The sequence below is a fragment of the Dipodomys spectabilis genome, unplaced genomic scaffold (assembly GCF_019054845.1).
Source record: "Dipodomys spectabilis isolate Male_0828 unplaced genomic scaffold, ASM1905484v1 ptg000230l, whole genome shotgun sequence".
Lineage (NCBI taxonomy): Eukaryota > Metazoa > Chordata > Mammalia > Rodentia > Heteromyidae > Dipodomys > Dipodomys spectabilis.
In genome coordinates, this window is record NW_024870907.1 from 3,943,928 (window position 1) to 3,971,166 (window position 27,239).

The 27,239-nt window shown below is 42.2% G+C and overlaps 1 protein-coding gene across 1 annotated transcript in view; it reads right to left on the minus strand.

The window, feature by feature from the left end:
• Nucleotides 1–27,239, minus strand: part of Mov10l1 (Mov10 like RISC complex RNA helicase 1) — an 82,037-nt gene that overhangs the window by 22,170 nt on the left and 32,628 nt on the right. Inside the window, exons 11-16 of the mRNA XM_042697922.1 lie at nt 22,598–22,775; nt 22,267–22,337; nt 18,946–19,037; nt 12,791–12,849; nt 11,873–11,970; nt 7,809–7,902 (exon numbers count right to left, since the gene is read on the minus strand). Coding sequence (XP_042553856.1) covers nt 7,809–7,902; nt 11,873–11,970; nt 12,791–12,849; nt 18,946–19,037; nt 22,267–22,337; nt 22,598–22,775 — 592 coding nt within the window. The remainder of the gene's footprint in view (nt 1–7,808; nt 7,903–11,872; nt 11,971–12,790; nt 12,850–18,945; nt 19,038–22,266; nt 22,338–22,597; nt 22,776–27,239) is intronic.

Sequence of the window (27,239 nt, forward strand, 5' to 3'; positions counted from 1 at the left end):
GCACAGATGCCTTAAAGGTTCAAATATCAACAGCCATTGGTACTGACCACTGAGCAAACTGAGTACAGTACATTCCTGCAACCATCTGCCTGTGCTTTGTGAGGCAGTCAGGAAATGAATGTAGCCTTCTGAAGGAAAAAGGATGTAATCACCTAAAATATTAGACAGCATTTTAAAAATGTCTGAGTTAGGGGCTGGGAAGGTGGCTCAGTGGTAGAGCGCTTGCCTTGCATGCATGAAGCCCTGGGTTCGATTCCTCAGCACCACATAAGCAAAAAGAAAAAAGCCGGAAGTGGCACTGTGGCTTAAGTGGTAGAGCGCTAGCCTTGAGCTGAAGAGCTGAGGGACAGCGCCCAGGCCCAGAGTTCAGGCCCCACAACCGGACCAAAAGAAAAAAAAAAAAATGTCTGAGGGGGGGACCAAGATGGCGACGGGGCAGTAGGGAAACGCCACAGCTCTCTCCAACCAAAAAGAGAGTTCGAGTTCCAACCTTTAATCTCCCCAAGAGACCGACGACAACAAAAAGACGAACACTCAGAGAAAAACCAGAGGTGGAAAATAACAAAAAAAAGAAAGAGAGGAAAAGAAGAATTTCAGAACAGAGAAGAGCGAAGACCCCTCCCCCAACCTTTACTGGCCGCGCGGCAGTGCGCCAAGCCGCCGGCCAGCCGGCCCGGCCGGGGCTGCCAGAGCCACAGAGACACAGGGGGCTGCTTGCAGATCACCAGGTACCGGATTGCAGAACAGCGGATCGCCAGGAACAGAGAAACCTACCAGCCGGGAGTCTCCAGGAGGATCCCACCCCACCCATCACTCTCCACCGGAGCGGAGAGGCTCCATCCCGCCAAAGCCCGCCCGGCACCAGCAGCGCCACAAAGGGACCTGTCCGCAGACCACCCGCCCAATTGCTATCGCAACGACCCGGCGGGGGGCCGCCCAACCCAGCCCGCAACCACCCCAACTGAACTCGGACTGCAACAACAACTGACGGACTGCAACAACAACTGACGACCTACAGGGTGAGTACCCATCAGGGGACAGGGAATCCATCAAGGGAGACCAGAGCTGGAGGGAATCCCCAGACCCTGACCTAGACTCCCTACCCCAACACCCGGACCACAGGACCCACTAAAACTGGGAACTGTTCGAGAGCTCCACCAGCCGGTGGAGCACACTCTGCTGGCCAGGCCAGAGCAAGAGCGCCCCTGGAAGGGAGCTTAAATGCTCAAGCCAGGAACAGTGCCCCTGGGTCAAGACTACCAACAGTAGAAGAAATTTGAACTGTGTCCTCCAGGCTGCATAACCAAGGTGGTATACACATTAGCACAGGCCTAACGAGCGCGCTCCAGGCTGGGGCCGGAACCAGGCCAGGGGACCGGCGCCTGAACAAAGCAAAAAGGGTCAGAAGTGGGGCTGTGGCTCAAATGGTAGGGTGCCAGCCCTGAGCTGAAGAGCTGAGGGACAGCACCCAAACCTAGAGTTCAAGCCCACAACCAGCCCAAAACAAACAAACAAAAACACATCAGGAGCCCATAGCAGACTCCAGTATTTGGGAGAGTGCATCCAGAGCATCTGATCTTCCCAAGAGCACCCGCAGGAGCAAACACAAGCAGTCCAGGCTGCTCAACCCTTCCAAAGGCGGGAATTGCTACAGCAGAGAGCTGAGAATCCTAAGTGAATAGCAGCTGGAAATAGGCTCCCAACAGAATCCAGATCAGGCACAGACTCTCTCTACCAATACAGAATCAGCAACCAAGCAAAGACAGACACACCAAAACAAGATTGAAGAGCAGTCTCCTGAACCCCCATGCGAAAATCACAGAGAAAAATCACAAGGTTTACCACTACCCAGGACAGCAAGCTCACCTCAAAAGCCAGCAGCCACGCAGGGGAGAGCCCCAGTGGGAGCAAAGCAGGAATGGAAGACAAAAACTGCATCCAAGGGTTGCTGGAGGCAATGACTCAAGAAATAAAGCGAGAAATGGATCAGAAATTGAAAGAGCACAAGGATGAACTATCAAAAGATATACAGGATATCAAACAAAAATTGGATGCAAAAATAGAAGCTGCACAAACCTCAGTAAGAAGTGAGATAAACGCCAAATTAGAGGTAATGCATACTGATCTCACCTCATTGAGAGGTGAGATCAGTACTCTGAGAACCAACATTGAATCCATAAAGGGATCCATTTCCACCATGCAAACCACAATAGAAGCCACGGTCAACAGAGTGAATGAAATGGAAGGTAGAGTGTCAGATACAGAAGACAGAATACACCAACTGGACCAAAAAGTGACAGATATGGAAAAATCACTCAAATTAAACCAAAGGGAAATTCAAGAGCAAGCAGATAATGCTAAAAAATTTAACCTTCGCATAATCGGAGTGGACGAAGGTGAGGAATTCCAGAGCAAGGGAATGCAACACCTATTTAACAAGATAGTCAATGAAAATTTTCCCCACCTCAAAAACGACCATCTTAACTACATCACAAAAGCTTATCGAACACCCAACAAGCAAGATCCCAGGAGAAACACTTCTAGGCACATAATAGTAACAATGATGGATCTGAATAATAAGGAAACAATCCTGCATGCAGCAAAAATGAAGAAGGAGCTATACTACAACGGGAAAAAAATTAGAATCACTGCAGATCTCTCCACACAAACAATGAATGCAAGAAAAGCCTGGGAAAGCACCATACAAGCCCTGAGAGCCAATAACTGCCAACCCAGACTGATATACCCGGCAAAGCTAGCATTCACATTCGATGGAGAACTGAAAACTTTTAATAGCAAATAAAAACTAAATGAATACATAAACATTAAGCCAGCATTACAAAGAATTCTAAGAGGGGGGACACAACCTGAAGAAAGCAACCAGGAACTGGGACCTGCCCCAAACATGCATTACTCAAAGTCTAACTGAGCAAGCACAGGAGGAAAGGAAAGAAGAAAAACTTAGGAAAACGGAATGGCAGGGACAACAATGCATCTCTCTATACTTTCTCTTAATATAAATGGGCTGAATTCGCCAATTAAAAGAAAACGAACTGAGGACTGGATCAGAAAACAAGACCCATCCATCTGTTGCCTTCAGGAGACCCACCTCTCAGCCAAACATACAAACAAACTCAGAGTGAAGGGGTGGAAAAGGATCTACCAATCAAATTCCCCCAATAAGAAAGCAGGTGTAGCTATCCTGATATCTGACAAAATAAACTTTTCATTAAAATCAGTACAGAAAGACAAGGACGGACACTACATATTAATAAAGGGAACAATCCAAGAGGAGGATATAACCATCATCAACTTATATGCCCCAAATATCGGTGCACCCAGATATGTTAAACAAATGCTCCCAAACTTACAGAATAAAATAGATCCCAATACGATAATACTAGGAGACTTTAACACGCCACTCTCACCAAAGGACAGGTCGACCAACCAGAGGATTGGCAAAGAAGCTACTGAATTAAGTGAGGCCATACTTCAAGCGGAATTAACTGACATCTACCGAGTATTTCACCCTAAAACAACACAGTACACATTCTTCTCAGCAGCTCATGGAACTTTCTCCAAAATAGACCATATCATAGTTCATTCAAGGAACTTAAGCAAATACAAAGGGATCGACATAATCCCCTGTATCCTATCTGACCACAGTGGAATCAAGCTAGCTCTCAATAACAAAGCATACCGCAGAAATTTCTCTAATACATGGAAATTGAACAGCACACTCCTTAACAAGGCCTGGGTAACAGAAGAGATCAGAGAAGAAATAAAGCATTTCCTAGAACTCAATGAAAATGAAAACACCTCACAAAGAAACTTGTGGGACACAGCAAAAGCAGTCCTGAGGGGCAAATTTATTGCCCTCAGTGCCCACATCAAGAGAATGGAGACAGAACAAGTAAATAATCTCATGTTGCAACTAAAACAGCTAGAAAAACAAGAAAAAATGGGACCTAAAGCTACTAGACGAAGCCAGATAACCAAATTGAGAGCAGAGATTAACCAATTAGAAAATCAGAAAACCATAACCAAAATAAACCAAACAAAAAGCTGGTTCTTTGAAAAAATAAACAAAATTGATGGCCCGTTGGCAAGATTAATTAAAAAAAGAAGAGAGGAAACCCATATTAATAGGATTAGGGATGCCACGGGAAACATCACAACACGTACCCAAGATATCCAAACAATTCTAACAGACTACTTTCAAAAGCTATACTCTCTAAAGGAAGAAAATCTGGCGGAAATGGATGCATTTTTAGAGAAATACAAGTTACCCAAACTGAGCAAAGAAGAAGTTAACCAATTAAATAAGCCAATATCCTATAATGAGATACAGGAAGCTATCAAAAGTCTTCCAACAAAAAAAAGCCCAGGACCAGATGGATTCACAGCAGAATTCTATAAGACCTTTAAAGAAGAACTAATACCCATACTCCTCAAGCTCTTCAGAGAAACAGAGAAGGAGGGAGCTATCCCAAACTCATTCTACGAAGCCAATATCACACTCATCCCCAAACCAGGCAAAGACCCAACCAAAAAGGAGAATTACAGGCCAATCTCCTTGATGAACACAGATGCAAAGATCCTTAACAAGATTCTAGCTAACAGAATCCAGAAACACATTAAAAAAATAATACACTATGATCAGGTAGGCTTCATCCCAGAGACACAGGGATGGTTTAACATACGTAAGTCAATAAATGTAATCCAGCATATCAACAGAGCCAAGGTCAAGAATCACATGATTATCGCCACAGATGCAGAAAAGGCCTTTGATAAAATTCAACATTCATTCATGCTAAAAGCTCTGGAGAAAATAGGAATAGAAGGAACATTTCTAAAAACAATAAAAGCCATTTATGACAGACCAATAGCCAATATCATACTTAATGGGGAAAAGCTACAACCAATCCTCCTAAAAACAGGAACAAGGCAAGGATGTCCACTGTCTCCACTCCTCTTCAACATAGTCCTAGAACCCTTAGCCAGGGCAATAAGGCAAGAAAAAGACATTAAAGGGATCCGCATAGGGAAAGAAGAAGTGAAACTATCCCTTTTTGCAGACGACATGATACTATACCTCCACGATCCCAAAAACTCCATCCCCAAACTTTTAGAAATCATATGTCACTTCGGCAAAATAGCAGGATACAAAATAAACCCACAAAAATCAGTTGCCTTCCTATACACTGATAACGCACAGGAAGAGAGGGAAATAAAGGGAGCAACCCCATTCACAATAACCTCCCAAAAAATAAAATATTTAGGAATTAACCTAACCAAAGATGTAAAAGAACTATTTAATGAGAACTATAAAAAGTTAAAGAAAGAAATTGCAGAAGACACTAGGAAATGGAAAGACCTCCCATGCTCCTGGATAGGCCGACTTAATATAGTAAAGATGGTGATACTTCCAAAACTAATATACAAATTCAATGCAATTCCTATTAAAATCCCAATGACGTACATCACTGAAATACAGAAAACAGTCCAAAAATTTATATGGAACAACAAAAGACCTAGAATAGCCAAAACAATTCTAGGGGATAAAGACAATATGGGAGGGCTATCCATGCCGAACTTCAAACTCTACTACAGAGCTATAATCACAAAGACAGCATGGTACTGGCACAAAAACAGACCCGAAGACCAATGGAACAGAATAGAAGATCCAGATATAAATCCACAGGCCTACAGCCAGCTGATATTCGACAAAGGAGCCAAAGACATACAATGGAAGAAACACAGCCTCTTCAACTGCTGGTGCTGGGAAAACTGGGCAGCCACATGCAGAAAACTAAAAGTGGACCCCAGCCTATCACCATGCACCAACATCAACTCAAAATGGATTAAAGACCTTAACATTAAACCTGAATCTCTGAAACTACTGCAGGACAGAGTAGGAGAGACACTTGAACTAATAGGCACAGGAAGGAACTTCCTGAACAGAGTCCCAGGGTCACAACAAGTTGGAGAGAGACTCGACAAATGGGACTACCTTAAAATAAAAAGCTTCTGCACAGCTAAATCTATCGCAACTAAGCTAGAAAGACAACCAACTAATTGGGAAAAAATATTTACCAGCAATATATCAGACAAGGGGTTAACATCCTGTATATACAGGGAACTCAAGAAACTAATCCCTCCCAAACCTAACAAACCAATTACTAAATGGGCAAGGGAACTAAAGAGGGACTTCTCAAATGAAGAAATAAAAATGGCAAAGAAACACATGAGGAAATGTTCATCATCCCTGGTGGTGAAGGAAATGCAAATAAAGACAACCCTGAGATACCACCTTACCCCAGTCAGAATGTCCCACATCCACAAATCAGCCAACGACAAATGCTGGAGGGGATGTGGAGAAAGAGGAACCCTATTACACTGCTGGTGGGAATGTACACTTATACAACCACTTTGGAAAGCAGTCTGGAGGGTCCTTAGAAAGCTAAAGATTGACCTCCCTTACGACCCAGTCATACCACTTCTAGGCATCTACCCTGAACAACAGGAACCAATATACAAGGACACGTGCACCTCCATGTTTATTGCAGCACTGTTCGCAATAGCTAGGATATGGAAACAACCTAGGTGCCCCACCACAGATGAATGGATCCAAAAATTGTGGTATCTATACACAATGGAATATTATGCAGCCATTAGAAATGACAAAATAATGGCATTTGCAGGGAAATGGATGGAGCTAGAAGGAATCATGTTGAGCGAGGTAAGCCAAGAACGAAGAGACAAACGGTACATGGTCTCCCTGATAAGTGGATGCTAAATCCAAAAGGTTAGGTGATACGACAAAACTAACAGGACTTAAGAAACAAAGAACTCCCGCTCATCTGGTTGAACCACTACTAAATATCCTCATGCTGCTGATCACAAATATGGTATACAACATGTGAACACTGTTATATATTACAGACTGTGGTAGACAATTTGCTCCAGGGAAGTTAGAATGAACTTGTGACTTTGAAATTATGTAATCATTTAATCACAATCAAAAAAAAAAAAAAAGAACCTCGGGGAAGGGAGGGAGGGAGGGGATGGTAGGGGGAAAACAATGGAGGGGGTAACAATGTTCAAGAGGAAGTGTACTCATAACCTCACTCATGTAACTGTAACCCTCTGTACAGTAGCTTTACAATAAAAAATAAAAAAAAAAAAAAAAAAAAAGTCTGAGTTAGGCACAGTAATATGTGCTTGTCGTGCTACCTAATTTGGGAGCCTGAAAGGATAGGACTGATTGATCCCATCAATTTGAGACCATCCTGGTAACATAGTGAGACGCTACTTTTTTTTTTTTTGGTCAGTCATGGGGCTTGAACTCTGGACCTGGGTGCTGTCCCTCGGCTCTTCAGTGTAAGGCTAGTGCTCTACCACTTAATCCACAGCTTCACTTCTGGTTTTCTGGTAGTTAATTGGAGATAAGAGTCTCATGGACTTTCCTGCCTGGGCTGGCTTTGAACTGTGATCCTCACACCTCAGCCTCCTGAGTAGCTAGGATTATAGGCATGAGCCACGGTACCTGGCTATGAGACCCTTACACAAATAAAGAAACAAACTATATGACACCTTAAAAGCTTACATAGTAAAAAACCATCCACAATATAATGGCTTTTCTAAAGCATTCAACTTAAAGCTTCCAGGCAGGATAAAGCCCAGACATCTCTGCAAAATACATCTGTCAGAGACTAACCCTTCACCCAAGACATGCTTTTTCAAGGCCCTTTATTTATAGGCATGGTTTTCTGTTTCTCTTCTCTTAGTCCCTGAGATACACATACCCAACTCAACAGTCTCTGTAGCAGAAGCCACCATTCCTGGGAGGTCTATGGCATCCACAGTTGGTTTTGTTTGGTCTTTCATGGGTTTCTTGTCCTAAAAATAATCATGCAGAAAGTGGCTAAAACCCACAGCTTTGTGTACATGAGGTAAGTTTGAAGAACGGATATATAGCTACACATTAACGTCCTGCTGGTACCAGTTCTTTGGGTAGGTCACAGGTCCTTTCATTTCCAATATAATAAAGTACAGAATGCTCAATAAAAGCTGCCAAAGATTATCCTTTTTTTTTGTTGGTCATGGGGCTTGAAGTCTGGGCCTGAGTGCTCTCTCTCAGCTCTTCAGCTCAAGCCTCACGCTCTACCACTTGAGCCACATAGCCACTTTCAGTTTTCTGGTGGTTAATTGGAAATAAGAGTCTCAGACCTTCCTGCCTGGGCTGGCTTTGCACATGATCCTCAGATCTCAGCCTCTGAGTAGCTAGGATTACAGGTGAGAGCCACTGGCACCCAGCTTCTATTTAAAAGATTTAAAAAATAAACTACATTTTATGGTGATGAAACTGAGACAAAGGATTAACTTTTATTTGACTAGTATGGCCTTTCCTCTCTTCCAAGACTGGACTGCACATGGAAGGCTGACAGCACAAAGCACATCTGGGCTCTGTCATGGCTTGGGAAAACCTCTCCTGAAGACACCAAGAACTTCCCTGGGCAGCATTTCTGAGACTGGGAACAGTGTATCTCTGTGTTTTTCTAAGAATATAAAGAGCCAGCATTGCCAGTCAACTGTAATTAAGGTTTACACAAGAAGTGATTTTGTATGTGTGCTTAAACACAAATATAATTTGCCCTCGACCAAGGGAACTGCTCTTCTAATTTTTCTATTACAAAGAATTCGGTAACAGCTTTAAACAAAAGCTTCAGATAGTCAACTGCATTCACAGGATGAATCTTGTAAAATCACTACACCAAACATTAAAAATATATATTGCCAAATTTTATTCTAGGCAGCTACACAACCTTATCTCCCACTTTTTGTAAGGTCTGCCCCGGACACTGGTGAGTATAGTTGACATGCAGTTCGGTACAAGCATGTAAAGTGTGTAATGTGACAAGTTTGGACATGAGAAACCAATGCCACAGGAAAGCCAGTTTATGAATCCAGTGCATCTCAATCAGGATCACCCTTCCATTGTTCTTCCCCATCTCTCCCAATCCCACTCATCTCCTCAAATTACTTGGATCCATTTTCACATATGGACATTGAATAGTGTAACTATGTTCATCCACCCTCTAGATAATCTGTGTCTTTCATATTCTGACTTCATGTGTTCATGTCTTCTACTTTCTTGAATATTATAATTAAAATAATTGTTTTAATGTCTTTGTCTGCTAATGTTATCATTATGTTACTTTTAAGGTTATTTTAACGTTATTAATTAAATTTTCTCTATGTGGGTTATTTATTGATTTACTGGTGCTGAGCATGGAACCCCATGGAACCCAGGGCCTTGTGAATGCTAGGCAAGTAAACTATCATGGTGATACACCCTCAACCCAGTGTCTTTCCTAATTTTTAGTATTTAAGTTATTAATAAGTATATGTGTGACCAGGTACTGGTTCCTCATGCCTGCAATCCTAGCTACTCAGGAGACTGAGATCTGAGGATCATGGCTCAAAGCCAGCCCAGGTAGGAAAAGTCTGAGGGACTTTTATCTCCAATTTACCCATAAGCCAGAAGCAGAGCTGTTGCTCAAGTGGTAAGACTGCTAACTCTGAGCAAAAAAGTTCAAGGACAGCTGGGTACCCGTGGCTCACGCCTGTAATCCTAGCTACTCAGGAGGCCGAGATCTGAGGATCGTGGTTCAAAGCCAGCCCGAGCAGGAGAGTCCGTGAGACTGTTATCTCCAATAAACCACTAGAAAACCAGAAGTGGCGCTGTGGCTCAAGTGGTAGAGCGCTCGCCTTGAGCTGAAGAGTTCAGGGACAGAGCCCAAGCCCCATGACCCACAAAAAAAAAAAAAAAGTTCAAGGACAGTGCCCAGGCCCGGAGTTTAAGCCACAGTATACACACAAACACACATACGCGCTCACACACACACATACACATACAGTAGCACATGTGTGCATATGATTTTATAAATTAGATAAATGCATATGATTTAAAAAGTAAAATACAGAGATATCCATTTATATGATCATTTAAAACAGAAAAATATATTCGGGAATATTTTATGCAATTTTAGAAAGTTGAACTACTTGGGGCTGGGAAGGTGGCTCAGTGGTAGAGCGCTTGCCTTGCACACATGAGGCCCTGGGTTCGATTCCTCAGCACCACATAAGTAAAAAAGAAAAAAGCCAGAAGTGGTGTGGTGGCTCAAGTGGTAGAGCACTAGCCTTGAGCTGAAGAGCTGAGGGACAGTGCCCAGGCCCAGAGTTCAGGCCCCACGACTGGACCCCCCCTCCAAAAAAAAAAAAAAAAGAAAAGAAAGTTGAACTACTGAATAACTACAATTTTCATACATTCCAGTTTTAAAGGTAGGTAAATAGGGCTAGAAATGTGGCTTAGTGATAGAGTGCTTACCTAGCATGCATGAAGCCCTCGGTTCAATTTCTCAGTACCACATAAACAGAAAAAGCTAGAATTGGCACTGCGGTAGAGTGTTAGCCTTGAGAAAAAGCAGCTCAGGAACAGTGCCTAGGCTCTGAATTCAAGCCCAGAACTGCCCCCCCCCAATAAAAAGATAGGTAAATAATACAATAATAGAGACAATTTCACAAGCCAAACATCTATTTGTTTGGGGGATGGAGGGCAGTACTGGGGCTGAAATTCAGAGCATTATTTACTAGATGAGTATTCTATCATTTGAGCCATGTCTCCAATCTCTTATTGCTCTGGTTGTTATTGTGTGCATGTCTATGTATGTGTGTATGTGTGTGCATAGGTACTTGTGTGTTTGTGCTGGTCCATCCATCCTGGGGCTTGAACTCAGGGCCTGGGCATTAATCCTGAGGGTTTTTTTTGTTGTTGTTTGTTTGTTTTTGCCAGTCCTGGGGCTTGAATTCAAGGCCTGGCCACTCTACCACTTGAGCCACAGTGCCACTTCTGGCTTTTTCTGTGCATGTGGTTCTGAAGAATTGAACCCAGGGCTTCATGCATGCTAGGCAAGCACTCTACCACTGAGCCACATGCCCAGCCCAACACTAAGGTTTTTTTTTTGCTTAAGGTTAGTGCTGAGCCACAGGTCCACTTCTGGCTTTTTGGTGGTTCATTGGAGGTAAGAATCTCATGGGCTTTCCTGCCCTGGCTGGCTTTGAACTTCGATCCTCAGATCTGACTCCTGAGCAGCCAGAATCACAGCCATGGACAATTCGCATCTGTATTATTATTATTGTTGTTATTGTTATTATTGTTGTCAGTTGTGGGGCCTGAACTCTGGGCCTAGGTGCTGTCCCTCAGCTCTTCAACTCAAGGCGAGCACTCTACCACTTGAGCCACAGTGCCACCTCCAGCTTTTTCTGCTCATGTGGTGCTGAGGAATTGAACCCAGGGCCTTGTATATGCAAGGCAAGCACTCTACCACTGAGCTACCTTTCCAGCCCTGGATTATTATTTTTAAAATAAGGTCTTGCATTTTTTCCCCGGCCATGCTAAACTTAGCCAAAATAAGAGGCATGTACCACTTCACTTAGCTTTTTGTTGCAATGAGGTCGTGAAAATTTTTTGCCCGGTTTGCCTTGAACCATGATCCTTCCAATATCCACCTCTTAAGTCTCTAGGATTACAGGAATCAGCCATCAGCAACTGTCTTTTCTAGACAGTTTGTATGTTATACAAGCACAAAAATATATCTAAGTGTATATAACATAATTTAAGAGTAAAACAGAGCACACAAACACTTATATCTCACTTTTCCCGCTAAATACATGGCAACATCTTTAAATATACCTACAACTGATCTTTATAAATATTTTAGCTTCAACTGTGATTTGGGGTTACTTGTGAAATACACTTCTCTAGTACTCAATCATGAACTCATGTTTGAACATATAAAAGCACTACCTTGGGGGAGGACTGTCCATCGCCTTTGGCATCCTGTGTATAGCTCCAATTCCCTGTCACTTGAGGAGACTGTAAAATAATTTCTTCTGGAAATAACACTTCAAAACAAGAAAACATAAGATGCAGGTATTACTGAAAAGCTTAAAAAATGTGAATGGAGGCAACTTAAATGTTTATGGCTGATAGTGAAATTATTTGTATTCTATTCCATTTCTTCTGGACTTCCTTTATACTGTATAAATTTAGAATTATTATAGAACTGCATATTCTTTGCAACATCATTTTTTTGTAAAGTCAAAGGAATACAAAGCTGAGTTTGATACATTTCTTTTCAACTATTTAAGGGTTCGGTCATGGGGCCTGAACTCTGGACCTGGGCGCTGTACCTCAGCTCTTCAGCTCAAGGCTAGCTAGCGCTCTACCACTTGAGCCACAGCGCCACTTCTGACTTTTTTCTTTTTTCTTATGTGGTGCTGAGGAATCGAATCCAGGGCCTCATGCGTGCAAGGCAAGCGCTTTACCACTGAGCCACCTTCCCAGCCCAAAGCATGCTATTTTTTATCTATTTGTAATAATAAAAAGTATATTCTTGGGGCTGGGAAGGTAGCTCAGTGGTAGAGTGCTTGCCTTGCATGCATGAGGCCCTGGGTTCGATTCCTCAGCACTACATACGCAGAAAAAGTAGGAAGTAGGTCCTGTGCTGTGGCTCAAGTGGTAGAGCACTAGCCTTGAGCTGAAGAGCTGAGGGACAGCACCTAGGCCCTGTTCAGGCCCCACAGCTGACAAAAAAAAAAAAAAAAAGTATATTCTTCCTAGTGGAAAAATAAAACATATGGGTATCATATAGTTTTAGTTTCAACATCAACAGCCTAAAGCAATACTTTGGGAAGACAGCATTACCGGTCTATAAAATACTACCTTTTACACCTAAGTGGATGACTTGTTCAAGTGCGAAGTGACACCGTCTGCTTGTGGTCCTAAGAAAAAAAGACATAACCATAAGTTTAAAATGATTCAAGCGAATAAAAGTTGCAGAAATGTGATCACACAATAGCCATGATGTGAATGTCCTTTAGAAAACCCATGTTGAGGGACTGGGAAGGTGGCTCAGTGAGGTAGAAAGCTTGCCTTGCATGCATGAGGCCCGGGTTCAATTGCTTAGCACCACATAAGCAGCAAAAGCTGGAAGTGGCTCTGTGGCTCAAGTGGTAGAGCACTAGCCTTGAGCTGAAGAGCTGAGGGACAGAGTTCAGGCCCCATGACTGACAAAAAAAAAAAAGAAAAAGAAAAAACCCATGTTGAAAAACTTTTTTTTTTTTTTTTCAGTGCAGATGACTGAACCTAGGGGAGATAGAAATGTAATTGCCAGTGTGATGGTTTAGGGAGGTGGGACCTTTAAAAGAGAATCAGATCTTGAGGACAATACTGTTATTGTGGAAGTAGGTTAAAATTATGTGTTATATAGCTTAGAATGGTAGGAGAGCCAGTTTGAGTTTATATTAATAGACTGAAGAAAAATATAATCACCTCATGAGATCAAAGCAAAAATCACTGAAACAACAGAAAGACACTAGCAAAGGCCAATGAAGCTGGAAGCTGAGTCTTTGAAAAGATTGCTAAAATAGTAAGACTTGGCCAAACTGATGAAAGGAAAGACACAATCCATCAACATTAGGAATTAGAAAGGTTAAATCACTACATATTACAGATATTAAAAAGATAATCAAGGAATACTGTAATTTCACACAAATATATTAGACAACTTCAATAATGCTTAACTCCTTAAAAGACACATCTACCAAAGTTTACTCAAGAATAAACTGATAACCCAAATGGTCCTTTATTGAAAGAATATATAATTTAAAAGCTTTCCTCATCAAGTGCTCAAGAGGCTGAGAGCTGAGAACTGATGTTCAAAGCCAGCCTGGGCAAGAAAGTCCATGAGACTTTAATCTACAATGGACTTCCAAAAAGCCTAAGTGAAACTGTGGCTCAAGTGGTATGGCACTAGTACAAAATTTCAGGGACAGCACCCAGATCCTGAGTTCAAGCGCCAGAATGTGAAAAAAAAGCTCTCACAATGAAAACTCTGAGAACCTTGCATGAATTTTGCCAAATTTTTTTTTTTTTTTGTCGGTTGTGGGGCTTGAACTCTGGGCCTGAGCGCTGTCCCTCAGCTCTTCAGCTCTACCACTTGAGCTACAGCGCCACCTCCTTGCCAAACTTTTAAGGAGAAATGAAACTCATTCTACATAAAGTCTCCCAGATATGATTTTTTTGTTTCTTTTGTATGTTCTTTCCCCATGGTATAAACCATTTTCACTGAATTTGATGTCGGTGCTTTTTTTGTTTGTTTGTTTGTTTTGGTCGGTCATGGGGCCTGCACTCTGGGCCTGGGTCCTGTCCCTCAGCTCTTTAGCTCAAGGCTAAAACTCTACCACTTGAGCCACAGTGCCACTTCCGGCTTTTTCTGTTTATATGGTGCTGAGGAATTGAACCCAGGGTCTCATGCATGCAAGGCAAGCAGTCTACCACTGAGCCACCTTCCCAGCCCTGTGGGTGCCCTTGTATATACATTTTTCTAATTTGTGAAGGGGAAGGGAAATAACAAAATGCTGAAATAAGGATATAGGTTTACCCATTGTAACAATGAGATGTACAAGACAGTATGTTGAAAATGAACTTTACAACTTGGGGGGGGGGATTTAGGAAGGTGGGGAAGGAAGGGATGGTAGGGGAAAAACGAAGGAAGAGGTAACAGTGCTCCATAGGACATGTACTCATTACCTTAGTGTAACACCTCAGGGTACACTATTTTTACAATAAAAACAAATTCTCCCAGAATATGTAAAATGAAGGGATGATGTAGATTAATATATCCCAAGATAATAACATGAAAATAAAGTTTTAGTGAATTACATCTAACAAGTGCATTGAACAAAATCCATACACATTCTTGATTAAAAACTCAATTTAGAGCTGGGCACTGATGGCTCACACCTGTAGGACTAACTGATCAGGAGGCTGAGATCTGAGGACTTGGTTCAAAGCCAGATCAGGCAGAAAAGTCCATGAGACTTATATCCAATTAACCACCCAAAAAAACAGAAGTGGAGCTATGGCTCAAAGTGGTACAGCGCTAGCCTTGAGCAAAAGAAACCTCAGGGAGAATGCCCATGCCCTGATTTTAAGCCCTATGACTGACCATAACAAACAAACAAAAACAACCCTGGCAAACAACCTCAATTAAGAACTCAAGTTCCTCAACCTGGTAAATGAAATGACCAAGAGTGGATGTCCTTTTGAAGACAAGAAAAAGGTAAACCCCATGCTTACCACCAGCACTGTCCCCAAAGTTCTTACAGCGCAGGAAGGCAAGGTAAAACATATTAAAATGTAACCAGACAAGAAAGGAAGAAGTAAAATTGTCTTTATTTAATACATGATTGTGTAATATAGAAAATACTTGGCAATCTGTAAAAAGCTACTAATCAAGTTTTACAAGCCTGCAGGATACAAGATCAACTGCTTTGACAAATACTGAAACACAATTAGAAATTTAAGTTGAAATCAGAATTTACGATAATACTAAAAACTCTCAAGTGATATAGCTGACAAAGATTAAAAAAATCTCCTGCAAGTAATTCTAGCTATTTCGTAGTTGCAAATTTGGAGGGCTGTGGTTCAAGGTGAGCCCAGGTAAAAAGTTTATAAGACTTCACCATAACTAACAGTTGGCTGCAGTGGCAACGTGCCTGTTATGACAGCTATGTTTTGAGGAAATGTAAACAGGAGGATTGTGATCCAGGCTGGCCTCAGTCACAAACAAAGAAAACAAACAAAAACAATAGTCTATTTAAAAAATCACCAGTGCAGGGGGCTGGAGGTGAGACTTACACAGTGCAGCACCTACCTCACAAGTGGAAAGCCCCAAATTCAAATCCCAGTACCACCCCAGAAAGAACCCAAACTCTATAAAAAGCACGCATATCATACAAGATAAGTATTTTATGCCTAACAAAAACGGCCATTATTCACTACTAAATAGAGAAATGCAAGTCAAGTTCATAATGAGCTATACTATACATCTACCAGGTTTGCACGGGTTAAGAAATTTAACAAAATTAGGTTTTAGGGAGATGTAGATCCATAGATAAGTCTCTAGAAGATACTAGAAGTCAGTGCTGCAACCACATGTGATGGGGGGAACACATCAGATCCTAAACCTATAATTCAGTCCTAACTACTAGAGGCCCTTTAGTACAGCAATAATCAAAGAAGAAAATGAAAACACACATCAACAGACCAGATACAGGGAGGACATTCACACAGTCACACATAGTATAATATAAAAACAAATGAACAGCTGAGGGGCACCAGTGGCTCATGGTTTATGCCTGTAACCCTAGCTACTCAGGAGGTTAAGACCTGAGAATCAAGGTTTGATGCCAGCCTGGGCAGGAAAGTCCATGAAACTCTTATTAGCCTCCAGAAAGCAGGAAGTGGAGCGGTGGCTCAAGTGATAGAAGGCTAGATTTGAGCAAAAAAACTAAAAGATAGTACCCAGGACTTGAGTTCAAGTCTTAGGAACGACAAGGAAACACACACACACACACACACACACACACACACACACACACACACACAACAATTGAACAATTTTACACAAAAAACATAATGTTCAATGAAAAATACAATTCTCTGGAGCTCCATAATGCAAGCTCCTCTCTTTTTAGGTGGTATTACTAGGTAGGAGCTCTACTACTTGAGCCATACCCCACCTTCCCTTTTTCCTTTCTTTTTCTTCTTCCCTCCTCTTTTGCTCTCCCCTCCCTTCCTCTTCTCTCTGCCTCTCTCTCCTTCTCTATGTCATATACTTATATGAAAGCTCGAACTCAGGGCCTCACATTGACTTGGTTTTTTCACTCAATGCTGGTGCACTATCATATTAGTCAATTAGGGTCTTGTGTTTATTCCCTGACCTGCCCTGGGCTGCTACGTTTTTCATTATATTTCCTGCATAGCTGAAATGAAAGACACACCACCATGTTCAGCATTTTTTTTTTTTTTTTTTGTACTGGTCCTGGGGCTTACACTCAGGGTGTGGGAACTGTCCCTGACCTTTTTGCTCAAGGCTAGCACTCCACCACTTGAGCCATAACTCCACTTCTGGCTTTTTTGGTGGTTAGAGGTAAGAGTCAGATCATATAATATAAAAACAAATAAGCAGCTGAGTGCCAGTGGCTCACGCCTGTAATCGTAGCTACTCTGGAGGCTGAGACTTTCCTATGCAGGCTGGCCTCGAACCTTGATCCTGAGATCTCAGCCTCCTGAGATTACAGGCACGAGCCATTAGTGTCTGGCTTTTTTCTGTATTAGTTGAAATAGGGGTATTATGAGTTTTCTCCTGGGCTGGACCAAACAATATGCCAGACATCTCCCTCTCAAGTAGCTACAATTACAGGCATGAGCCTCTGTGTTTAAGTCAATCCTTTTATAAATATCAAAATAATTAAAACGAAAGAACATATTCTTTCTGCATGTACCTACAAAGAATACATTCTTCCTGCATGTACTTTCTTGAAAAAGTAGGAGATGTAAGATACTGGTGGCTTATGCCTGTAATCTTAGCTACTAAGGAGCCTGAGATTCTGAGAATGGTAGTTCAAAGCGAGCCAGGGCAAGAAAAGTCCATGAGATTCAATTTATCTCCAATGAACTTCTAAAAAGTAGAACGTGGAGCTATGGCTCAAATGACAGAGCAGTAGTCATGAGCAAAAAAGTTCAGGAATAGTACCCAGGCCCTGAGGTTAAGCCCCAGGAGTGGTACCAAAAAAAGAAAAAAAAAAACAAGAAAGAAAAAAAGAAGTAAGAGACCACTTCTGTAAGGCCAAACTATTCAGCAGTCTGAAGTAGGAGGATTAAGTGTTTAAAGACAAGTCTGGGCTACATAGTTGGAATCTCTCCAGGTCAAAAAACAACAAAAGGGGGCTGGAAAGGTGGCTCAGTGGTAGAGTGCTTATCTCGCATGCATGAGGCCCTGGATTCAATTCCTCAGCACCACATAAATGGAAAAAGCCAGAAGTGGCACTGTGGCTGAAGTGGTAGAGCACTAGCCTTGAGCTGAAGAGCTCAAAGATAGCACCAGGCCCAGAGTTCAAGCCCCACAACCAAAAAAAAAAAAAAGGTAAAATTAAACACAAAATTCTAGTTAATGGTTGGGGGTTCACTAGATGAAGGAGAGTCAAATGGATGACAGTTTATAGCACCTGTGAGACACATAAGTGAATACGGCAAAAGACGTGAGGGACTAATGCTGATAGCAAGAATAGGCATGGAGCATGTAAGATTTGAACATGAATGAACAGCCAGACACCAGTGGCTCACAGCAGTAATCCTAGCTACTCAGGAAGCTGAGATCTGTGGATCAATATTCAAGGTCATCAACAGGCAGCTAAACCCAAGAATATTATCTCTAATTAATTATCAAAAAATCTGGAAGTGGAGGCATGTTCAAGTGGTAGAGCACCAGTTTTTTTTTGGGTCCGGTTGCGGGGCCTGAACTCTGGGCCTGGGTGCTGTCCTTAGCTCTTCAGCTCAAGGCTAGTGCTCTACCACTTGAGCCACAGCGCCATTTCCTGCTTTTTTTTTTCTTCTGCTTATGTGGTGCTCAGGAATCAAATCCAGGACCTCATGCATGCAAGGGAAGCACTCTACCACTGAGCCACCTTCCCAGCCCTAGAGCACCAGTCTTAAATGTAATAGCCAAGTAAGAGCACAAGACCTTGAGTTCAAGCTCCAGCACTGGTGTGCATGCATGCCTACACACACACACACACACATGCACACACGCACACGCATGCACGCACAAGACAGCACATAAATTCATGCACCTTTGTATACCAAGAAATATTTGGCAATACAGTTCTATTAATGAGCATACACAGGAGGTGCCTGGAACCGACAGGGCAGAGGTTCAGACCACCTGGCACTTCCTCTATCACTGTGGAGACTTCAGATTTACTCAAGGGCAGAACATCCAACAATGATGAGGAAACATTTGCATGCCTTACCTATTGTATGTAAACTCCACATCCATAGGTTCAAAGTTGTATGTTTGTTCAAATTTTGGATTAAGTTTAAGAGTAACATCTTCTTCATGAATCTGAAAAACAAGCATTTTAATGTCATACACTAGACTTAACTTCTTGGAACCTTATAACTATATCCAGAAACCCATCACAAAAAAACTCATTTTATAAAAATAAATTTGTAAAATTGATCTTTATGCACTTAAGCTAAAATCTTAAATACTTGAAAATTTAATTGAATCAAATCACTACCATCAAATTATACGATCATTATGTACTGGCAATGTCTTCACTCACACCAACTCATTCAGTGAACTTCTCCTGGTACCAAAGGCGCTGTGAACACAGTGCAAGGTGGGCTCCTGACTCGAAGTTTCCACAGCTATACTATAGGGAGCCTACATGACAATTCCTCATATTCTTTCATGAACAACAGGAAAAAAAAGAAAACTTCTGAGGGGATATGGGAAGAAGCCCCATACTCTCGGGAGAGTAAGGAGCACAATGGAGGGCAAGGGGCAGGCTTCCCAAGGGCCAGGGCAGCACTAGCAGAGGCAGGAAGCCAAAACCTGAGTGGAGTCTGACATGATGGAGAGGAAGTTAATGCACAAGATCAAACGCCAGAATGGATCCCTAGACTGCCTTCTTATTCTTGGCAGACACTGCCACCTCCACTTACCAGGAAGGTCACCAGATAAAAGACTGGGTTTCCCAGAGAGTATAAGGAAAGAAAGGCGATCTACAGCCAGAGATCACTAAGCATAGTTAGAAAAAAGCCATCGCAAGTGAGAGTGGCACCAAGAGCCCTCATTAGAAGTTTGTGCTGTCAAGGACATCACAGACAGACACAAGCAAGTATCTGAAAATCTTGTGTAAAATAAGAAAATGGGCAAATACAAGATAGCAGGGGAGCTTTAAAGACTCACTCAGAGTACTGAGAAGTAAAGGCAAGAAGGAGACGGGGAAGGAAACAAGTGGGAGTGGCCCCAGCACACATTTTGGGAAGGCAGAGGACCTTGTGTGTGTCCAGCTGGCAGTGGACTGTACTTCTTTCCCTTAAGTTCCAAAACTGGCCATCAGGGGCTGGAGGTTTAGTCCAGCGGAAGGGCTCGTGCAAGGCCCAGGGTTCGGTCCTCAGCCCTGGGGAAAAAAAAAAAAAAAGAAAAAAAAAAGACAAAAAGCTACAAAAGACCAAAAACTGGCCATCAAAGGAGGGCAAAACTTGCCAGGGATCAAGAAACTCTCTGGACTGTCTCTACTGGATAGATGTATAGCCATGCTTGGTTCAGAAGATCAATGTAAAGGTAGAACCTTTTTTTTTTTTTTTTTTGCCAGTCCTGGTGCTTGAATCTAGGGCCTGGGTACCATCCCTGAGCTTCTTTTGCTCAAGACAAGTACTCTACCACCTGAGCCACAGCACCACTTTGGCTTTTTCTGTTTATGTGGTACTGAGGAATTGAACCTAGGGCTTCATGCATGCTAGGCAAGCACTGTACCACTAAGCCACATTCCCAGCTCTAAAGGGAAACAATTGAAGGTCCATGGTGCCTCAATATTTTGTACCAAGTCAGCTGCCTGCTACATCAGTTCTGAGTGAGTCCCAGGCAGTCACTCCCATACAGACAACAGAGTGGAAGCAAAGCAAAGCAGCAATGCTTCCTGCTTAGCTCTATAATGCTGCTTCTTTTCTTCTTCAGTACTAGAGTTTGAAGTCAGGGCTTCATACTTGTTAGGCAGGCACTCTAACACTGAGCCACTCCTCTAGCCCTTTCTTTGCAGTATTTTGAAATAGGGCTTCTCTTCCTCCCTAGGTTGTGATTTGCCTATTTTAGGCTTCGTGCTTTAGCTGGGACAATAAACACACACTGCCATGCTCCAGCTTCTGTCACTGAGATATAGGATCTTGCAGACCTTTCTGCCCAGGATAGTTAGAACCTCAATCCTTCTGATCTCAGCCTCCCAAGTATCTAAGAGTTACAGGTACATGCATATATAGCTAAGATTGAGAAGAGGTCTTGGACATTTTTCTGCCAGGCTGGCCTTGAACTGTAATCTTCCCAATTTCAGCCTCTCAGGAAGCCAGGAATATAGGTGTGAATCACCAATGCCCAGTGCCTGATTCAGGTTCTTTGGCACCCAGGGTTTCCCTCTTGACATGGCCACTAGTCTATTTGGAAACTAACATCACTGGTCGTTTGTGGTTTCCTTGTGCTGCTTAGTCACCAGCCAATGGTGGGCTGTGGAGTTGGGTGAGGCAAACTAAACATTCTGATACAGAACCAAGCCTTCTGATACCGGCCAAGCAGCAGCTGCTCTGTAATGGGGCCAAGTCCCACCATTCAAAGATGAGAGCTCAGGGGCTGTCTGCATGGATAGACACAGGGGTTATTTCCTGGGAGTACAAGGCAGCTTCCTCTCCTGAATGCCTTCTGAAGTCACGTTCTGTGCCTTTTGGGCTACTAAAGTTCTTTTTGTCTTTTAAGACAAAAAGTGTGCCCCTCCCCCTGCAATAATTGCCTGCAGTCTTCCTCTTATCTCCAATATTGGAAACTATCTATTGTCTTCTGTCACTGTTGCTTGCAATCCTCACTAAAGGGAGAGGACTAAGCATGACTTGCAGCTTGGGGTTTAGCACACATGCTGCACTGTCTTTACAAGAGCTCTGGAGCCCTGCCCAACAAGGTTTGGTCTTCTGAGAAAACACTGTATTCTGATAACTAAGTCAGTATTACCAGTACTAGGGAGCAGAGTGTAGCCAAAGGCAAAGGTCTGATGCTCTCTCAAAGATCTTTTGAGTCTCTACTAGATCTCCTCACTCCCAAGATGAAGGCTCTGGAATTTTCATTTTAAGCTTTCTGTTAAGTAATGTATCTTCTCTGATGCACAGATTAATATTTTCCACATAGATTCCAGCATTACTCATGAGCCTGTGCTCAATATACAAATAGTGGAAATGCCTGAGAGTCACAGACCCCACAGACACGGTGATATAAAGCATCAAGAACAAGTCTTTCCCTGTCTCAAAATAATAGCTGCACACTTGAGGGTCCTTCCTTCCTGTTGAGGCTTCCAGAGTGCCCAAAGATGACTGCCTGCAAGCATCATGACTCTTACATGTAACTTACATGGTTGAAATTATAGGATTTATTTAGGAACTTATACATCCTTTCATATATAAAAATAATTCAATGGTACACTTTATACTTATATGTCCCAATATACAGATGAAACTCAAGGAACTCCTTCTCTGAGGGTAGGTGAAGGTAAGCCTGACCTTCAGCTTTTAGGAAGATGTCTTCTCACCTCAATGACATAGCCGATGTACTCAATGACATGTCCATTGTACTCTTGAGATTTTAAAATCAGTTTGTCACCTAATTAAAAAATATATTATCTTGCATCAGACCAACACAAAATCACAAATTTCTCCTGCTATACTAGGATCAGATGCTTAAAGATACTACATAACAAAGAAATATGCTTAATATACATAAGTAGATGATCAAGTATTCAATTTAAGTGAAGCACTATCCAAGAACAGAAATCAAACAATGCACGCGTATGGCTAGCTGCAAAAGTTTTCTCTAGGTATTCGTTCTGTTGGGCCCCAAAGGAGCAGACAGCACCACTGTACCTGCGTAGAGGGAAGGTCTGCTCTCAGCCAGCCCCGGGACCTCTAGTATCAGCAGATCCCCATTCCTCTTCAGGATAACTCCACTCATGTTGTACTCCTTCAGTTCTATTTCTGCATGGATCTCCTCTAGCCACAGCAGAGTAGAGAACTTTTCCTTGTAGTTTGACATATTCAAAAGCTGAAAAAAATTAGTATGTCATTGAGAGTAGAGTAGCAAGCCCCATAAATAGCTCTGTCTAGGGAACAAGAGCCCTGGAGCCAGTAAGCTCAATGTGCTACATCCAACACGCCAACCCACTGAGGCAGCTCAGGGCCAGATGGCCTGAAGCTGGCTGGCACATCACCCAGCCTCTGGCCTGAGGTCGGAAGGCTCCCACTCTGGACCAGCATACCACCAAGGTCGGTGTCCTTGGCTACTTTGCCATCCCTGCTTTCTCCATCAAGTCTGAATTTATTCTGCAAAGGGCACTTTGGCTTCCACAGATGTCTGTGAAATAGGACAGGACCTCCACTGGCCAAGATGGTGATGAGGATTAAATTTCCTCTCACTTGAAATAATGACAAAAATAATGGATGAACATGTTCCTAGAAACACAGAATCTACTAAGACTGCAGCACAAAGCAGTAAACAATCTGACTGGAACTATAACTACTAAGGAGACTGAATAGTAAAAAAATATCTCCAGTCTTGGCAATGGGTGACAATGTTGTCAGACAACTTGTATTCATATACGGTTTTGTAGAATGGGAGCTTCTTTGTACAACTACTTAAATAATAAAAAAATGTTTAAAAAATCTTGTCTTGATAAATTCGTGGGTAAATTCTGCCAAATATTTAAAGAACTGATATCAATCTTCAGACTCTTCCAAAAATTAAGAGACAGCTTCTAACATTGCTACCAAAGCCAGAAAACCATATTGCATGGAAAGTAAATTTAGGTGTGAGCAAACAAATTGGAGTGCAAGGACCTGTGCTTAAGCCCAAAACCAGGGAGAGAAGGGGAGAAGAAAAGGGGAACAGGGAAAGGTAGAGGGAGAGAGAGAAAAAAGGAAAGGGAGAGGGAAGGAAAGAGGGAGAGGAGTAGGGAAAGAGGAGGAGGGAGAGGTAGGGAAAGAGAAGGAAGGAAGGAAGGAAAGAAGGAAGAAAAGAAGGAAGGAAGGAAGAAAGGAAGAAGGGAAGGAAGGAAATCTGAGTATGACAGCACACATTTATAATTCCAGCATGCACACAATGGCAAGTTCAAGGCCAGACTAGCTACACAGTGAGACCCTGTCTTAAAATCAAACCACCACTACTACCAAGAGAAAGGGTAGGAGGGGGAAAGGAGGGAGGGAGGGAAGAAAGGAAAGAAAAGGGGGCTGAAGCAGGAGGATCACTTGAGCCCATGAGTTTGAGGTGAATCGGGGCAACTTTAGCAAGACCTAGTTAAGGAAAGGGAAAGGAAAGGAGAAAGGGAACATAAAGGTAAGGGGGAACAGAAGGGGAAAAGGAAAGGAAGGGAAAGGAGGAAGAAAGGGAAAGGTGAGAGTAAAGGAGGGAAGGGGGAGGGGCAAGCAGGGGAGGAGAAGGGAAAGGAGAGGAGAGGGCAAGACAGGCAGGCAGAAAGAGGGTGAGGGAGGCAGGAAGGGAGGAGAGGAAGAAAAATGAAGCAAAAATTGTTAACAAAGCCAGGTGTGGTGGTATATGGCTATGATCCATCTATTCAGGAGGCAAAAACAGTTATCGCAGTTTGAGACCAGCCCAAGCAAAAGTGATCAAGACTTTAGGCTGGAGGTGTTACTCAAACACAAGGCCCTGAGTTCAACCTCTAGTCCTGAAAACAAGGTTATGGAGACCCTATCTCTAAAACAGGCCATGCATGGTGGTATACATCTCTAATCTCAGTTACTCAAGAGGCATAGGTAGACTAGAAGTCTGAGCCCAGTTTGGGTAAAAGTACAGACTATCTGAAGAGCAGTTAAAAGCAAATGGACTAGAGGAATGGCTTAAGTAGTAAGGCCGTGAATTCATCCTTAGTCAGCAAACTGAACACAGAAAGCAGCATATCAAAAAGACTTCTTAAAGATTAAGTTCAGATTAAGGTTAGTTCTAAATTGTTAGAACTAATATGTGAACACATAAAAGCAGCAGGATATAAAGTCAAACACAAAAATCAGTTCTAGAGTTATGGCTCAAATGGCTTAGCATCTGCCCAGCAAGCACAATAAGGCTCTGAGTTCAAACCCCAGTACTGCCACTGCTAAAAACAACAACAGCAACCCCCTCCCCCCAAATAAACTAGTAACACACGCACACACACACACCAGTTGTATTTCTTTTTTTCTTTCTTTTGGTGCTGGTCCTGGGGCTTGCTCAGGATCCAGGCATTGACCCTGAGTTCTTCTCTACCACTTGAGCTACAGCTTTACTTTCAATTTTTGGGTGGTTAATTAAAGGTAAGAGTTTCATGGACTTTCCTGCCTGGGCTGACTTCAAACTGTAATTCTCATATTTCTGCCTCCCGAGTAGCTAGGATTACAATGTGAGCGACCAGTGTCCTACTGCATTTCCTTCTTTTTTTAATTGGTCATAGGCCTTAAACTCAGAACCTGGGTGCTGTATCCCTAAGTTTGTGCTCAAGGCTAGTGTTTTACCACTTTGAGCCACAGTGCCACTTCTGCTTTTTTCTGGTGTTAAATGGAGATAAAAGAGTCTCATAGACCTTCCTACCCAGGCTGGTTTTGAATTATGGCCCTCCTCAGTTCTCAGCCTACTGAAATGCTTAGATTACAGGCATAAGCCAGAGCCCAGCTCTCAACTACATTTCTAAACATTAATAATGAACAATCTTAAGAGGAAACTACCCAGACAGTTCTATATATAGCAACATTAAAAATAATAAAATGCTTAGGAATTTAACCAGAGAAGTGACTGAAATGTATAGCAAAAACTATAACACATTGCTGGAAAAAATTAAATAAGCAAATGGGAACATATGTCACATTCATGGATTAGAATGCTTTATATTAAAATGTCACATTGAGGGCTGGGAAGATGGCTCAGTGGTAGAGCGCTTGCCCTGCATGCCTGAGGCCCTGGGTTCGATTCCTCAGCACCACATAAGCAAAAAGAAAAAAGCCGGAAGTGGCGCTGTGGCTCAAGTGGTAGAGTGCTAGCCTTGAGCTGAAGAGCTGAGGGACAGTGCCCAGGCCCAGAGTTCAGGCCCCACGACCGGACCCAAAAAAAATAAAAATAAAAAATAAAATAAAATAAAATGTCACATTGACCAAAGTGATCAACATTGTTAATGTAATTTATCAAAATTCCAATGACATTCTTTACAAAGTAGAAAACCCCATATTAAAATCCACATGGAATCCCAAGCAATATTGAATAACCAAAAAAAAAAAAACCTATGCAAAATAAGAACAAATATAGTAGACTTACACTTCATGATTTCAAAGCTTACTAAAAACTATATAACTAAGACCAGTTATGGAGGCACACACTTGTAGTCTCTTACTCGTGAGATCTAAGGCAAGAGGATTTTAAGTTAAAGGCTAGCCTGGGCTACAAAGTAAGTTTGAGATCAGCCTGGCCTACACAGTAAAGACATTACATCAGAAAAACAACAACAATAGCAAACAAAACAAAACTCTAGGACTAGGAATGTGGCTCAGTGGTAGAGTGCTTCCTAGCATGCATAAAGCCCTGGTTCAGTCCCTCAGTAACACATACACAGAAAAAGCCAGAAGTGGTGCTCTGGCTCAAGTAGTAGAGTGCTAGCCTTAAGCAAAAGCAGCTCAAGGACAGTACCCAGTCCCTGAGTTCAAGCCCCAGGACTGGCCAATAAACAAAACAAAACAACCTACTTAGAAAAAGCATAAGATTCTCAAATAAAATTATTTTAGCTTCTTCCATAAAAACTAGAAAAAAAGAGCAAAAACAAACCAAGTACCTAAAAGGAAGAAAATTTAAAACTGAAGTAGGAATCAAAGAAATGGCAAACAGAATAAAAGAAAAACACAACAAAACCCAACATCTAGTTCTCTAAACAAAAGAATAGTTACTGATATTATAAATAAGTACACACAAATAATTACCAAGTTAGATAAAGTGGACAAATTATTTTCAAGTGAAAATTTTTCAAAGCTCATTTAAGAAAAGATGACTGGGGCTAGGAAGGCAGCTCAATGGTAGACTGCTTGCCTCACATACATGAGGCCCTGGGTTTGATTCCTCAGCACCACATAAGCAGAAAAAGCCGGAAGTGGTGCTGTGGCTCAAGTGGTAGAATGCTAGCCTTGAGCTGAAGAGCTGAGGCCCAGAGTTCAGGCCCCACGACTGACAGGGGGAAAAAAAAAGAAAGATGACTGACAGAAAGAATGACACTGCCACATTTGTTAGGAAATGGAAAGACTTGGAAAAAATTATATTAAGTAAAGTAAGCCAGACCCAAAGAAACATAGGTCCCATAGTTTCCCTTATTTGCAATAACTAGTATAAGTCTAAGATAACCTTACCAGACAAGCAGAAAAGGTCAAAAGCTATGTACATATAATCATATAAGATGATGCTAAGTGAAATGAACCCTAAGATAGGGACAGGAGAGGTTCTACCTTTGTTGCTATTGTTTTTAATGTACTTATAATGTACTATGTG